Below are 17,256 nucleotides of genomic sequence, written 5' to 3'. Positions count from 1 at the left end.
CATAGTATTGTTTAGAAATGCAAACAGATTCCCCTATGACTGACTTCTAAGAACATAGGGGTGTGGATGTGGGGGCAACACTGATTTTTTCCCATACTGCTGAAAGTGGGGCGATCCAATTCACATGGCACAGGATATTTTACACTTATCACAATTCCGCCCAATACAAAGTGAAAATTTCCTTTTAGACTGCATCATGAGTAGCTGTGGTTTGCACAGCAATGCAAATGACTGTTTTTTGAACAGCTAGAGTTCAAATACACTCAAAAATATTTAAATAGAATGGGTTGCATCCAATGTTGATGCTACTCTGAGTAGACCCACTGAAATCAGTAGACCTAAGTTACTCACCCCCATTATTTTCAAGGTTCTGTTCTACCGTGTTTCTCCGAAAATAAGACATACCCCGAAAATAAGCCATACCGATAGGCAGTTTAACCTTGTGGTTAAACTGTATCATACTTAATAATAATAAAAAGACATCCTCTGAAAATAAGCCACTGTGTGTTTTTTTTGAGGAAAAATAAATATAAGACAGTGTCTTATTTTTGGAGAAACACGGTACATAGTACTTTGGATACAACATAATGTTTAGAGAAAAAGGAAGAAATGTTAACATTTAGTACCTTACGTTGGTTGTTATAAAGACTACTGAACCCAAGAAAGGGACACTGTCTTTTAATAAAGTTTGGAATTTTAAAAAGTCACTTAATAAAATTGTTTATAGCTGTATCACATTGAAAAAGTTTTACATGCAGATCATTTATTTCTATATTTTTCTCCATAGAAAATTAAAAGCTGTGTTAAAACCCACAAAGTCTTGGTCTGCCATGGCCGGTGTAGATGTACCTTGGAGAGGGCTACATGATGTACCACAGATGTACCTTGGAGAGGGCTACATGAAGCAAACTTAAAGTTTTTTTTTAAGTATCAAATAAAATGTGTCAAAATACTCTCCACATAATTTATATATATATTTAATTCCAGGCCTCCAGCAAACCCTGCCCCCCAAAAACATGATTGTTAAGAATAATAGTGAGCCATTATGAAAGAGCCAGAAAGAAATCAGCCTTTCCACCATAAAAGCTAAATCAATTAATTCCTTTTCCACTTTTGGGGGGGGGGGGAACAACTCGGGGTAGGCTTATTTCAAAGTTCACAAGTTTACCTCTTAAGTAATATCACCAGAGGTCCTGTAAACAGCCTGTTAGTCAAAACCTGGGACATTACAAAGCAGAAAACATTATCCCTGTGTCTCATCTTCCTCTGTAGATGCACAAAGCATTTCAGCAGTGTACCAGGATGCATTCTGGACTAGATCAACACAAAGGACCCAAAAATAAATAAATACAGTTGTGGAAACTCCCCTGTTCCACACTAGGCTATACTTTTGTAAGGAGGGGGCTTGAAATGAATGTTCTACCTTCTATTATTACTCTCCGCTAAATGTGTACCAGAAACTTGTGAAATTGCCACTCAAATCCTGCACTTCCAAGGAGCAGGAACCAGTTGTGTGTACTTCCTATGAGATGTTTTGAGAACATGGGATGACTCCTGTTGTGCAACAAAAGAAAGGGGGGGAGCAGAAGCAGCCCTTGGACTTAACAACTTATATCCAAAGAATAACAAGATGATATGGCTGATATTCTCTTGCTAGGGGCGGGGGAGTCTTGACGCTCAATAAACTGCAGGGGGGCAGGGAGAAATGCAACTTCTTAGTCACCACCCTCTTATTACTGATGACTTGGTATGAAGGAAAGAGGCATCATTACAATGGCTCAAAACTGGACTTTTAATTGTAATGAAGGGAGTTGGTCAGCAGGCTCAGTATAATTTCTAGCTAGCAAAGGTCTTCCCCACATCTTCCTTCCCTTTGTATTTCCTCTTGCCGTGTGTGAAGGGTATATATCGATATTTTATCATATGCTGCAACAAAAGGGAAAGAAAAACACAGGCTTTTAGAGCACACCCACGGCACTCCCCTCCCTCTGCCCACTCCGCCTCAAACACCTGAATGTGCTCATGTATTTGAACAGCAGTGGCTATCTTTTTTGGAGGAACTGAGGGCCATGTACAACCCTTTGTGGGCCACATATCAAAGTGGGTGTGGCCAAAGAACAGTGGGTTGTACCAATACCAGTCCTACCTAAAGTAGATTCATTGAAGCTAATGGACATGACTAACTTAGGTTCATTAATTTCAATGGATCGACTCCTAGTAATACTTAATTAGATACAACCCACTTATTTTTTTTAAAAAATAAGGCCTTTGGGGGGCATCACTATCAATAGGGGGAGCCTATGGGAACAATTAGCATTTTCTTTTAAGCTAGTTGTCCACTAAAATGTTTTTTGAGTTCAAGTATCACAGCAGGGGACCCATAGGAGCAGTCGTCTTTTTTTTCCTTTTTTAAAAATGATGGTTTTGGAGGGAGGTCACATTGGAAACAGCCCCCAGACTACCCTCATCTGTGTTAGACAAAGCCTCAAACTCTACTCCAACTAAGGGGGTCTTTAAAAAAAAAACCACCACCACTAGCAATTTTTGAGCTACAACATAGCCAGTGATATTGCCATTATGTTGGGGCAATCCCTCTCTCTTATATTGAGAATCCACAACCTGGAAAAAAGAACAATTTGGTTAGATTCTTACCTTGATTTGCCTTTTCATTGTGATGCAGAAAAGCATAATGAAGTACATCACAAGAATTGGCCAAAAAACTGGAACGTTGAAAGCCTCAAAGAATGTACATGTCATTGCAACAAGGATGCCTTTAGTAGCGGAGTGCCTTGGAAGGAAAAGATAGCTGCAGTTAGGTTGACTGTGTACTAAAATTCTTTTAAGGACATTAATGCCCAATTCACATACCATTCCTGATCTCCAGCATTCTCCCCTCCACTTCCTGGTTTTCCCCGACCACAGTTTTCTATGACACCTGAATCTGTAACTCATGGTTAGTGCTAACCTCTGGATCATAGTCTGCAAAAAGAAGCTTCTGATCATCCTTGGAAATCAAGGCTCTAATGATACTTTGCTGATCCACAGCAAATAATGGTTCTAGAAAACTATGAAGCTGAGGGAGAAACTTGCCTAGGAGAGGAGTGAGAAGGAAGACCAAGCCCACAGCAACATTCCTGTCATAAAAGACTATTTTCACCTCTTCCTCAGCATTGCTATCCTGCACCACACAGCAGAAGGTTCTCTTATGCCTTAAGAGGCAGAATAGAAGATTCTATCATGTCTGCAGGGAGACCAGCTGTCTTTGGACCCTTGTAGCTGTCACCTAGCAGTAACCATTTCATCAGGCTAGCTGAACTGTTTCCATTTCAGCTGGTTTCCGAGACCTTTGAAACCTAGGTTTAGTTACCCGAGTTTGCTTCTTTTCCTCCTCCCCTTTTCCTCTCTCCTTCCATGATTTATGTTACGATTAAGTCTAAGGCTCAGTGCAATACTGATGGATATTTGGACTTGTGATGCCTGAGTTGAGCTTTCAAATCAAGCATACCTATCATGTGGAAGAGGTGGCTAATACTGAAATGGCACTAGAAGGCCAGAGATTTGGGGGAGGTGGCAACTGGGCGACTGTTAGGTGTGCACTGTAAGGAAGGAGGCACAAGCTTGAGGCAAAAGAGAAGGCATGCCTATGAGAGGCCATAGAACAGGAAATACGAAGGGTCAGGGACTTGAATCCCTTTGCATTGCTATTAAAACGTACTCACCAGAATTTGAATTCTGGCAGCCTTCGAATGAAGGGTCGAAACTCCTCGTTTTGTTTTGTAGGTAATGAAGGACCCTCATCTGAAAAGAGGAGGAAATGCAAAGTCTTAGGAACTGCTTTATTCTACATTTAACTCTTGCAGGTTCAACCCTTGGCATCCCCAATTAACAAAGGTCAGTAGCAGATGCTTGGAGAGGCCTCTGCCCAGAGACCTTGGACAGGCGCTACCAATCAGGTTAGACAATACTGAGCTCAATGTACAGCCTTATCTGATATAAGGAGGCTCCCTCTGTTACTACTACCATACTTAGAGCAGGTATGAATGACTGTGCTAGAGACAATTCACCCATTAAAGTTACAAGGAAACAAAAAATTATTAACAGGTGATCAAAGGGCTGTTACGTGAAAGAGAAATTGCAGCACAGATCTCCACAAAGTATGAAACGTGAAAGCAATGTCATTCCAGTCTCAATTGGAGGGGAGGTCTTTTAATCCACAGGGAAGCGAAGGAAGTAATACAAAATCAGGAATTCTAAGTCTGGCTCTATCAAAACTCTGCCAGCATTTCTAATACATCATTTATATGTTTATCCAAGGATCTAAAAACGAAATCACTCAACTCCTAGAAGATGTCATATTCAGCTATGTGCCGTGCAATCCACAGGATGTGACTAGCACTGCTTGAACTCGTACATTCAAACCTTACAGGAGTCAGTTGTTCTTGCTATGAAAATCCACACAGGTCCACAAGCAAACATACAATGTTAAAACACTACAAAATACACTGTTTTCTGTGGGGATAATTGGGAGTCTTGACCACTCAATCAAGTTGAGAAGTGGTTGGCACTCCACACTGAAGTCCAGCACTCTTTGTACCCATAGATAGCAGGTGCAACTTAAAACATACTAAGCTGTGCCTAAGTCCCCAATATCTTCTAGGTTTTTGTGTTTACACATGATGCACATATCAGGTTTAGCATCCTTTTCTCATAGTGGACAAGCAGAAACCTCCAAGCCTCTCTATCTGATTCTCAGGACTCCCCCCCCCCCAAGCTACATCACTCACCAGTCTTGGTTTGCACACACACCCTGCCTGCCTTGTGTTTTTGCCAGACTGGTATGTGTCCTTGAAGCCTTCTGGTGCTTCATTCCTGCTTGGATGGAGCATAAATAATGCTATGCGAGTGTGTACAGAAACTAGCCTGTTATGGAAAAGGTGAAATAGGCATTTGTTGCTTTCCCCACTTTTGCCTATGGCCCTGCCCAGCACTGACATGTGGTCCTCAGGCTGAAAAGGCTTCCCCACACCTGATATATAATAAGTTCATGCAACAACCAACACCCATGCAAAAGAAAAGGGGGGCTAGTGATATTCTTTATACCTGAGTCCTCCATTAGAGAGGGATCTACCTTTGGCGACAAGAAAGCTATGAAAAGGTTTAGGTGGTAGATGCCCAAGGCATATGTCACGATGTACCAACCCTAGGAAGGGGAAGGAAGAAGAAAATGTCAAATGAGGACATGGCTCTAAGTACAGAAACACACCTACCTACCCAAAACTGCTTGCCCACAATCTGCAGTACTTCACTATATGAGGGGGATGTTGGGGGTAGTCAACAGTGCTCCTCAAATATTGTCAACTATAACCCTTATCAGCCCCAGCCAGCATGATGAGGGCTGTAGTCCAAAAAAATCTGGGGGGCACCGCGTTGGCTAGTTTGAAATGGTAGGGCACAGCAATACATAGTAAATGAATAATGTAAATCAGATCCAGAACAAGCGAGGATTGGGGAACCTGTCTGTCCATCCCCCTGATCCTGTTCCCACCACACCCAGTAAACATGACCAATGATCAAAGATGTTTGAAGCTGCTGTTTGATTTAGGTCAGGGATAGGGAACCTAAATCAACTAGAAGCAAGGAATAAAGCATACTAAGAGGCAAACAGCATGAGAGCAAAAGGGAAATAAGGAGAGATAAAAGAGAAGCAGGATATTTAGGGGGGTGGCAGAGATCTTAATAAAGTAGGAGCAAATAAAGATGCAAGTGTGTGGGGAACAAATGTAATGAACAAGAACACCCCGAGCCTGAAGATTTCCCAATGCAGATGCATCTTAAGGCTAAAATAGAGGTGCTCAAAAGCAATCCAAGCAGAAATCTGCTATTCTCCTATGGTGCTTGTTCCTCCACTTGTTACAGTCAGATGAATTTATTTTTTCCTGCAGCTTAGAGGCTTTAATCTAAACAGGGGCAAGCAGGCAAACAAGGACACTGCTAAAATAAGTAATCAGAAGGTGGGGTGGAGGGTGCTAGGAGTCCAGCTTCTCAAAATACTCTGAAATGATTCCAAGGTTCCAGCTCATAAGGTGATTTTTCAATTGGCATAAATACAGATAACAATGGAACAATCTACTGGTGTAAATTTACCCACTGAGTTTGATGGCACTTGCTCCCAGGTGCATATACTGTTGCAGTAATCTGGTCCTCCAGATGTTGTTGAACTCCACCTCCCATCAACCCTCGTTAAAGTGGTCAATGCTGAAAGATGATGGGAACTGCAATCCAGCAACATCTGGAAAGCCACTGGTTCTCCAGCCCTGAAGACGACCCTTAACACTTGTTATACCCAAACAGACACAAAAACAGAATCACAGAAGTGCTTTCAGATTACCATTCTTTCCTTACACAAAACTACAGGAGGTTTATTATGTTCATTATTTATCAAGGTAAGATACTGCTTCAATAATCATTACTATTATCTTCTGAATCAAATATTTTTCAATGCTACTCATATTAGTTCTGTGACATTTCATTTGTGCAATTATCTTGCATATCACATGTAATTCAGTATCTCCTGTTAAAGGCATGTAATGGAAGTTAAAACGGTTGCTTCCATCAAACAACAAACAGTGACTCCACACACATGCAGTAGGATCAGCAAGTGGTGCTCAGTCCTCTTACCTGCAGTAGATAAACTCTTATCATGTAGAGAAAACTTAAACCCAGCGTTGCGACCCATCGCACTGCAGTATAAGGAGTAGATTTGTCTAACCAGGACTGATAAATCTAGAAAAAATGCAGTATTAAGATATTCATCAAGTTGCTAATAATAACAGCATATCATCACCTGTCAAAAGACTGCAAGCTATTACAACAGCATTGTATAGCTAACAATTACAGCAGCAATCCTGTATACTGTTTAGGGAAGTTTTTAATGTTTGATGTTTTATCATGTTTTTCATATTCTGTTGGGAACGCAACCAGATGGGCAGGGTATTATTTATTATTATTATTATTATTATTATTTATTACAGTACAGTGTACACTGGATTTTTTGGGCTCCAGCTCCCATCAGCATTGTCAATGGTCAGGGATGATGGGATCTCTAGCCTACCAATGTTGAAGGGGGGCAAACGTTTCACACATGGTCGTCTCATTGAGTTCAACAGGACTCAAAAATAGAGAACTATCTGCAGGACTGACTGCATGGTGAGTGCAATCTTTAATGTGCACAGTGCAATTTGAGTGCTCCCAGTCAAGAGTTCCCCAGATACATGATGCCTCTTCCACCACTCCTATGGGCAAGTGGAAGGTGAAAGGCCTGGCTGCAGTTCCTTTCTGTAAGTTGCAGCTTTAAACTACCCTGAGTGATAACTCCTTTGATTTTATTTATGCATCTCTTAGCCCCTGGTGTGAAACTAACCTGTCCAAGTCTTGTGAAAAATCTAAAGACCACTGAAGATTTGCCATGAATGGACTCGCCAGTACTGTCCCCTTCTGACATTGTTGCTGTGGAAACAAAAGCAAGAACATTAATGTAACTGAGCTTTGGCATAATACTCTTGTACGAAGATTCAGGACAGATAAAAGGAAGTACTTCTTCATGCAGCGTATAGTTATTAAACTATGGAGTTTGCTCCCAGAAAGGACAGTGATGGATGATCACCTACTTGGTTGACTTAAAAAGAGGACTGGACAAATTCATGGAGGAAAAGGCTATCAATAGCTACAAGTCACGATGGCTAAGCTCTGCCTCCATGGTTGGAGGCAGAAATATTTCTGAATACCAGCTGCTGGAAGCCACAGGAGGGGAGAGTGCTCTTAGGTCCTGCTTGCCGGTTTCCGACAGGCACTGCGAGAACAGGCCGCTGGACTAGATGGGCTAGTGCAATCTAGGATTTTCTTACGTTCCTCCACATTTTCATCCTCACAACAACCCTGTGCGGTAGGTTAGACTGAGATAGACTGTGACTGGCCCAAGGTCACCCACTGAGTTTGATGGCTAAGTGAGGATTTGAACCCTGGTCTCCCAAGGTCCTCGTCTCCCACTACACTACACCTGAATTTGTTTAACCCCTTTCTATTATTATTATTATTATTATTATTATTATTATTATTATTAGTTAAATTTGTGTACCACCGTTTATCTGAAGATCTCAGGGCAGTTCACAGCATAAAAATGCAAAATAAAAACACTGTGGCTCTGTGGTCCATTTCAAATGCAGAGTTCCACTTTCACTGAAAAGGGGAGGAAAGATACCCAAATCTGAAATATTTGCCTGGCCTTCAACTCCTATTCACAACTCAGCACAATTTTGTGGCACAGTGTAAGCATGTGAGCAAAATGCAGACCCATCGGTTCTCTTGATTTATGACAGAAGGGGGAACAACACTTTGTGCAATTCTAAGTATCTCCACAGTAGCTGCTGTGCCACATCATCAAAAGGATTACTTGGTACAACTTCCTGGTTGGCCATTTCTACAGGAGGCGGGGCTATGCTCCTCTAAGCAAGAGTGCAAGTAATTCTACTCCCAGAGCTACAGAGCAGGAGCATACAGGCACAGCATTAAGTGCTTACAGAAGGAGGAAACGGGATCAGAAAAAGTAAGAAGAAGAGATGCCAGGAAAAAAGCATCTCTCACAAGGAAGGAGTTGGGAGAGGTTGGCCTAAAGATAAGCAAGTAGTTAATCATTTCACCATATTAACAAGGCAATTCACAAACACTTCAAGTTGCACAGGATCATAATACACTCTTAGTCTTAGAGCTAATGAGAGACTGTTTCCCAAGCTTAAATGCTATGGAGGGGGGATTACTTAGAGGTTGCAACTATGACTCCCAAGCCCCTCCACCCCAATTAGGCTTTTAAAAAACCTGAATGATAGACACAAGCTTTTCTTTTTAAAAAAATCTAATTGCTATGGGGTGTGTGAAGAGGTTGGGTGCCCCTAAGGCACATCTGGCTTGCAGACTGGGGCTTCCCTACCCGTGTGGCAGAGCAGGGGCTGACCAACATGTCCAAAAATAAATCCACCCCAGCTGTTCAACATGTCATATGCGTATTACGTGATTTTAATAGAATTTAGACACTACCATTCAACAAAAATATTTTCAGGGTGTTTTAAAACCATTATAGGCAGAAGAATAAAATACGCAGTAAAATAGCAAATGAAATAAAGCAGGGGGGAAAGGAGAAGGGTATAGCAGAGGTTAAACTGAGAGCCTAAAAGCCCAGGAAAATATTACAAAGGCATTTGTCTGCTGTCAAAAAGGACACTTAAAGAGGTGCCAAGGAAACTTCCCTGGGGGAGAAAATTCCACAAGCACACAGACATCATCTCAGAACACTGGTTTTCAACTGATGGGTTCCGGAACCAACTACTGGGTTGCAGCCTAACCTAAGGTGGGTCACAACAACAGTATTGCCGCCATAAAAATACATGGTAAAAAAATTATGAAGTGGGTTCCGAAATTCATGTCTGAGTTAAAAGTGGGTCCCAGATCTTATGACTACAGAGCTGTTATTATTGGGGTTGTTAATTAAATGTTTATACCACCCTTCATCCAAAGATCACAGGGTGGTTTACAATATAAAAACACAAAAATGCATACCATAATAACAAACTGAAACAATACCCCCACACCCCAAGTTTAAAAGGCCATGGATTATTTAAGTAGCCAAAGGCCTGGGAAAAGAAGAATATTTTTTGCCTAGGAATTAAAGATATGTAACAAAGGCACCAGGCGAGCCTCCCTGGGGAGAGCATTCCACAAACAGAAGGTACCTTCCCCATAACCACCTTGGTTTCAATGGCAGGTGCTGCATGGTGTAGCAGCTGCCTAATCACCTTGTTGGGTGGTCAAATTCATTTTCCATCCTAGATGAAGTTAGTGGAAGGCAAAAGTTAGCTCATATCTCTAGTACTATGGCATGCTGAATGAAGCAATCAGGAAACGACTATGGAGGGATGCAAGGATTGCCCTGCTGGATTAGAGCAAAGGTCCATCTAGTCCTCTAGCACTTTGTTTCCAACAGCACACAGCCATGTGCCACTCTGGGTACTCAGAAGTCAGACACTGTCCTGAAGGCCTGATGATATTCAGGGCCACATTTCCTCTGTACATGGCGCTACTGCAAATGGGTGCTACAACAAAATGTCAGTGTATCCTCACCTAGCAAAAGTGCTCCTGTTTAAGGTATAGGCAACTCAGCCATCTTCTCTAGGAAACTGGAAGCAACAAAGGACTCACATGGGGTATTCTGCTTCCCCCACACCCAACTTTTCAGTTAGTATTTATCAGGGGTCTCCCTTATTTCTCAATGGCCCCCATTTTAGTTCGAACCATATCAATACCTACCACCTGACTTCACTATTACAGGATGTGACCCAAGACCGACCCAAGACACTTTGGCACCTCGAGCGGATCCCAAAATGGGGCCTCCTTTCCCACCAGGGAAGAATGGGTGAGGGAAGATCTACATCAGGAGCAAGGTAGGAAGAAAGACTGACATCTAGATCTGCTGGTCTGGTGAATCCCGCTGCCTGAGGCAGTCACCTCACCTTGTTTTATGGGTGGGCTAGACCTGGCGTGACCACTAAATGTCACGGAAATACCTATCTCTGATTTCGCTGTGCAGTCAGCTATAATAAGCTTTCAACACACAGTGCAGCTGGACTGTTTTCGTCCAGCAGGTAAGCCCTAAGTGGTCTGTAAATCACTCCAACTGATCTCCAGAATGGAAAAAGGAACTCACCTATTAGCAGACCATTACTCAATGGTAAAGCACATGATATGTATGCAAATGATCCCCACGAACCCCACTTCACTCCTTGGCATATACGCTTTAAAAATTCTTAGGAAAACAGGAATGAGGGGGACTTCTGCCTGAGACCTTTGAACTCCATCAGGGTAGATCAGTACAGTAATAAGGTAGTTTCACATGTCTGTGTATCGTCTCTGGAGGAAACACTAATTATAATAAGGGTCCCATTCATACTATCAATACAGCACTCTTACACCAATTTAACAGTCATGGCTTCCTGCAAAGAATCCTGAGAACTGTAGCTCTTTGGGGGGTGTTTCCTAACATCTCTCAGCACACTAAACAAACAACAGTTCCTAGGACTTTTGGGGGGAAGTCAGGACTGTTAAAGTGGTATAGGTAAAAGTAAAGGGACCCTGACCATTAGGTTTAGTCGCAGACGACTCTGACGTTGCGGCACTCATCTCACTTTACTAGCCAAGGGAGACAGCGTGCAACTTCTGGGTGATGTGGCCAGCATGACAAAGCCGCTTCTGGCGAACCAGAGCAGCGCACGGAAACACCGTTTACTGTATATTCCTGCGTATAAGGTCTAGTCGCGGATGACTCTGGGGTTGCGGTGCTCATCTTGCTTTACTGGCTGAGGGAGCTGGCGTACCGCTTCCGGGTCATGTGGCCAGCATGACTAAGCCGCTTCTGGTGAACCAGAGCAGCACACAGAAACACCGTTTACCTTCCTGCCGGAGCGGTACCTATTTATCTACTTGCACTTTGACATGCTTTCAAACTGCTAGGTTGGCAGGAGCTGGGACCGAGCAACGGGAGCTCACCCCGTCACGGGGATTCAAACTGCCGACCTTCTGATTGACAAGCCCTAGGCTCTGTGGTTTAACCCACAGTGCCACCTGCGTCCCACTAAAGTGGTATAGGAGTGCTTTAAATGTATGGCGTGGATGCAACCAAGGTCTTATCTGATATTAGACCTGGATGGCCTGGGAAACAAAGTATCAAGAATCCCAAGTGCCATAAAAGAAAAAAAGTACAGAGAAAAACCATTAAGGGGGAAACTCTATGCCAACAGATCTAGGATTAAGCCACATTTAACTCAACTGAATTTACTTCTGAGCAGACGGGCATGGGACCAAGGTGCCTGAAGACCAGTATCTCCCAGTAATAACTTTGTCCCTGAGTTTTTAAAAATGAATAAATCCAAAAGTGTTACAAAGGCTACAGTGCTGAAAGCACTAGAGGCCTGTTTCTCTTTCCAGGCAGGCGTCAAGGATCAGATGCCAGCACCTTTCACACAGTAGTTACAAAACCAAAGTATTGGGGAGCAGGGAGAACAGGAACACCGCAATAGAGTCTACTGCCAAAGTAACCCTCAGAGGGTTTAGCTTTATTACATTTGAATATGCTCTCTGTGGCACCCCCCAAATAGTGGAATTCCTTCCCAACAGAGGTGTGTCTAGCATCTGCATGCTGACATCACACCTCTTTACGCTAGGCTTTGACATTATACAGTGGTACCTCAGGTTACAGACGCTTAAGCTTACAGACTCCACTAACCCAGAAATAGTACCTCAGGTTAAGAACTTTGCTTCAGGATGAGAACAGAAATTGTGTGGTGGTGGCGCGGCAGTAGCGGGAGGCCCCATTAGCTAAAGTGGTACCTCAGGTTAAGAACAGTTTCAGGTTAAGAACTGACCTCCAGAACGAATTAAGTTCTTAACCCGAGGTACCACTGTATAGATTTGGTATATATTAGGACCTACCGTATTCTTCTGACTGCAAACTGCTTTAACTGATTTTTCTATTGCATTTCTATATTGCTGTACTCTGCTCTGGGGCAATTATTGTTCAGGGCTTAGAAGAAATCCAATAAATAAATAGTTAAATGATATAATATTGCTTCCCACTTTTTAAAAAACGCAAAGCGATTCACAAGCAAGCAAAAAAAATGTATATACAATTTGTTAAAATCCAAAAACATTAAAAACTGAATTCCAAAGGCCTTATTTTTGATACAAAACTGAATTCCAAAGGACTTACTTTGGTATACAATTTTGTTTTGTTTTCTACATGGGTCCTATTTCTTTTATTTTCTTTTTTGTGTCTTATCTTACCCTGTGCACTTGTAATTATGTAATTTTTATATATTTCAATAAAGAATGTAAAATAAAACATGTATGAGAACAAGATCTCCTGAACATGGGCCAACTAACAGTCACATGCCTTGCAGCTTGGTTGGACATGGAGAGTTTCAGGTGGAAAAAGTACCATGCCACTACTCTGGCTGGTTGTACTGCCCCTTAAGCAGGCAGGTTAAGGAGAAACAGTATGGAAGACCATTACAGAACTGCAGTACTTTTTCCAGCCAAGAACATTTACTGCTAAGCTTTGAGTTCAGGTATAATTGCTGTTTGCTTGAGGGCCATCAGGGGATGAACAAACTGCATGGCAGTTACACTTTCCCTTAACTATCTCTCTTCTGGCCACGTAAAACAAACCCATACAACCATTATGGCACCAGCAAATCTGCTCATTTCTAGCCTGGGGCCCCCATGGCAAACCAATTGTGCAAAATGCTCACCCCACCAAACACAAGAGATTCACTTTGCTGCCAATTATTTTCTCAGAGTGAACTCTGTTCACAGTTCCCTGCTTACACTTTATGATCCTGGACGCAATCTTGCAAGCAATCTAGCCACAGACGTGAAGTCACATGAACAGTCTTTGAAGGAGGGCTGCAGTGGCAACAGTGATTGTGGGCCAAGGTGTAGAGGACCCTACGAAGGCAACATTTTGTCCACACTTTGAATGATATTGAGCTGGGTTGAGAGAGAGGAGCAGAAACAATATCTGGGATTGCGAGGAGAATTCCCACTAGGGTGAGGTCTTTTTCTTGGAAAAGGAGAATTACTGGGGGCTGCCACTCTTTTCCATGATTCATTTGGGTCCAGATAGACAAGTTATCGCTCCATGTGGGTTATTTTGAGTACAACTGCAAAAGAAGAATCCACTGAGAATGCAGACTAGCTTTTCAAAGGCAAGGAAGGTCCACAAAATACAACCGGGTGTGTCCTAAATTGCTCAATGACAGTATGTCATACGCTGTCCACACCCAGTAGTCTCATCAACCTGTTCCAGGGGACGAGGAAAAGATTACAACTGAACATCAGGACAATATTAATTCCAGGCTGATAGGTTGGCCTTAATCATCTTCATCAAACCAAGGAAGTCTCAGCCTACTTGAAAAATAACACCACCTTAAAAATTCAGGTACCCAAAATGGGAGGCTTCAGTACCCCTTGTTTAAATTGTCCACACTTAACATGCAACAGGGTCCCCGCTCCTCTATTCCACATACAAGACAGAAACAGATTATCTTCATCCCACTGTACATAGTGCAATTGGAAATAATCACCCTTAGCCCAATGGCCAAGAGTAGACTAGCATTTGAAGCACACATATCCCAGTTGCTATTATAGAGACAGAGGAATAAACCGCCCCCAAATAATTATCACCATTTGAGTGGCAGTATGTAGTCATATTCCACACCATACATTTAAAGCACATGACTTTGAATATTTACCCTTGCAATTCTCAGCACCCTTATTTTAAAAAATTTTGGGGTGGGGGGGAATCATGTACTCTAAATATACAGAGTAGATTTGACAAGTAAAACCAGAGGCTGTAGATTAATGAGGAAAGGTGACCCTATGGCAAAGTGGGGGAGAAGGAGGAATAAGAGAGGCTAGCAATTGAAAGAAAAAGAATTAAGTGTCAATGTACGGTACCAAATAAAGAACACCCCCCCCCATCACAAGATGGTTTTGTAACGGAACAGTGATGTAAGGGTCCCTCTTATTAACAACAATAGTTTGACAAGTATCCTCCACCTGCCCTGCTGTCCCCAACTTGGCATGAGGAGACCCCTCACAAGGCTGAAAAATCCCCCCCCTTAATAATAACTTTGTGATTATTTCTCCAAGTCACTCCCCAACTTACTAGGGAATTTATTATATGATAATAACGATTTCACAAGGGCCCCCCTAAGCCACGCCCCACAGCTCCCCATAAAGCAAAACCACCCTTTGTAGTAATTTTGCAAGGATTTTCCTCAACCTCTTGGTATGGACAAGACCCCAAGGCTGAAAATCCTTACAATACATTACAACTCTTCCCCCGCCCCCCAACCCACTACCCGGTTTGTCAGAGCCAAAAAATGCGTCATTATTTTTATTATTAATTACTGTATTATTATTTCTCAAGGACCTCCCTCGTGCAGCCCCTAGCTTATCGAGACCAGCCTGAAAAGCCCCGCTTTTAAGATTTGATTTCTCAAGAAGGGCCGCCTCTCCCAGCTCGCCATAGCGGGGACCCTCAAGGCTGAAATTTCGTTATTTTGGAAAGGGGGTGGGAGGAAAGGAGGATAACCCTTCCCCCCCCCTCCACCCGCGTCAGCCTGGGGCCTAGAGAGTCCTCTTCCCGCCCTCTCACGGAGGGCCCCGGCCTCATCGCCGGGGCAACGGCGGGGCCTCGGGCCTCACGGGGGTAACTTACAGGCCGCGCCGGGTATTCCTCCTTCCGCTTCCCGCCCCGCCTGACCAGGCAGAGCCGCTGCCCGCGCCAACCCCTCCTCCTCCGCCTCCTGCTGCCGAGATGGCGGCAGCGCGAAGCCGACAGAAGAGCTTCCGCTACCGGGGCGAAGAGGAGGAGTAGGAGGTGGTGATGATGGCGGGGGCGGAGGGTGGGAGGTCGGCCGCGCCGGCCACAGGGATGCTCGTGCCTGCTCACCTGGCAGTCGCGGAGTTCAGTGGTGTTTACTCCTTAGGGAAAAGGCACAAGCGACGCAGCAGCCTCCCGGAGCCCGTTAACGACGAAAGCAAGGAAACGCGCATCGCTTCGTTTCATTCTTTCCTTTCCTCCTCCGAGCTCAAGGTGGCGCACTTAGTTCCCCTCCTCCTCCTCCTCCTCCTCATTTTAGTCACACAACAACCCCGTGAGGGAGGCTAGGCTGAGAGTGAGTGAGTGATTCATTAATCTACCCCCCCCCCCAGGTCACAGCTTCGTGGCTGAGTTGGGGATTTGAACCCTGGTCTCCCACCCGCAAAGGATGTAGGGCAGTGCTTTGGACCTCCCCCACCCCGCACAGGAGTCCGAGGGGTGGGGGCACAAAATAAAAAAGAAGAATAAAATACAATGATTTTTTTTTCCAATTAGAATAAGATCTATTATTTGATTATTGATGTAAACCCCCCAAATGTATTTTCTATAGTTGGAAGTTTTTACCACTTCTGTACATTTTATTTTATTGCTATGGGTAGTGCCTGATGCAAATAAAGATTCCTCTTCACCTGGGATTGCTCTAGTTTCACACATGGGAAATCTCTGTGTGATTCTGGAATGCCTGATAGTCTTTCAAGGCCAACTAGGAATTTCTGGTATTCCAGTGCTTAATTTTTTTTGGTGGGGGGGGTTGCTGGTACTCACCCTAAAGTTACAGTAAGTGCCACACTTTTAACATGGGGAGGTGCCAGTACTGCGTACCCTTGAGTACCCCCACAAAACCCACTGAAAACACATTTATACAGGTACCTACTGAGAAAACAAAAAGCAACAGCACCAAAAGGAATTATTGTGGAAGCAAGAAATTATTTTTGGGAGGGTGGGGGGATTTTATCCTTGCTCAATGTGCCAAATAACCTGAATCCACCTCAGCTCCTCTAGGTCTTAACCGCTATGCACATAGCAACTGTTTTGCATGGCGGTTCCGCTCCTGGCCCCTGCGTGCAACAGTGAAGAGCACATAAGTCCACTCCACCCTGTTGTGTCCTGTTCTGCCCCATTTCTCCCCCCCCCCCCACTGTTATACCCCTTTTCCAGCGTGAGCATGAGCAGAGACACATCATAAATCGTTAATATACATAAATATACTAAGAGGAAGTGCCCAGAACTTCATAGGGGGAAAAGACAGCAATATTTTAAGAGCTATTTGTGAGCTTCAACCCATTGTGCCATCGGGTCATGTTTTGGTCCACCATTTTCATTCAACATGGCGGCTGGCATCCAAACACTGCTGCCCCCACCTCAGGAACCCTCATGCTGAGCTTGGCAATGATATCACAAGAGGCAGGCAAACCTATGAAGTCTGCCACCCCCACTATACACCAAAAAGCCTATAGTGTGACTCTGTCCTCACACTCAACAGTCCTACGACACAGATAAGATGACTGCCAAGCAGTCACAGATGAGAGACTCCCCATTTCTGAAGCACTAATGGCTTTATGTCCTCATACCTATTAGGCCACACAGTTGCTCCTTTCCTCTCTCACCTGGGGGCCCCCCAGCTCTGTACCAAAGCAAGCTGTTGCCCTGTGGGGAGGGATGATATAAAAAAACCCAATGTGCTACTAATTCTCAGCTATATAATTGTACCGTGCATGGTGCTACACAACCCCGACTTCTGACAAATAACCAATCTGTTAACTAGT

The 17,256-nt window shown here is 43.6% G+C and overlaps 1 protein-coding gene across 1 annotated transcript; it reads right to left on the bottom strand.

Annotated features, from left to right (window-relative positions):
- Positions 1–1,111: 1,111 nt before the first annotated feature.
- Positions 1,112–15,431, bottom strand: RER1 (retention in endoplasmic reticulum sorting receptor 1). The gene is made up of 7 exons (XM_035118946.3): positions 15,326–15,431; positions 7,421–7,506; positions 6,679–6,783; positions 5,101–5,200; positions 3,720–3,798; positions 2,653–2,788; positions 1,112–1,926 (listed from the first exon to the last, which is right to left on the bottom strand). Exons 2-7 carry the CDS (start codon positions 7,499–7,501, stop codon positions 1,837–1,839), a joined length of 591 nt encoding a protein of 196 aa, XP_034974837.1. The 5' UTR covers positions 7,502–7,506; positions 15,326–15,431; the 3' UTR covers positions 1,112–1,836.
- Between the last annotated feature and the right edge of the window lie 1,825 nt (positions 15,432–17,256).

This window comes from Zootoca vivipara, chromosome 6, assembly GCF_965207765.1.
Source record: "Zootoca vivipara chromosome 6, rZooViv2.hap1.1, whole genome shotgun sequence".
Classification (NCBI taxonomy): Eukaryota; Metazoa; Chordata; class Lepidosauria; order Squamata; family Lacertidae; genus Zootoca; species Zootoca vivipara.
The sequence above is the reverse complement of the archived record's forward strand: the minus strand, read 5'-3'. Positions and strand labels throughout refer to the sequence as shown.

What these genes read in the sequence shown, in the direction of transcription:
- RER1 (XM_035118946.3), bottom strand. Translation starts at nt 7,501, where the DNA reads ATGTCAGAAGGGGACAGTACTGGCGAGTCCATTCATGGCAAATCTTCA. An exon ending in TAAGAGTTTATCTACTGCAG is followed by an intron (nt 5,201 to 6,678) that starts GTAAGAGGACTG and finishes TCCCCTTCCTAG; the next exon opens with GGTTGGTACATCGTGACATA. An exon ending in CTGCCAGAATTCAAATTCTG is followed by an intron (nt 2,789 to 3,719) that starts GTGAGTACGTTT and finishes TTTCCTTCCAAG; the next exon opens with GCACTCCGCTACTAAAGGCA.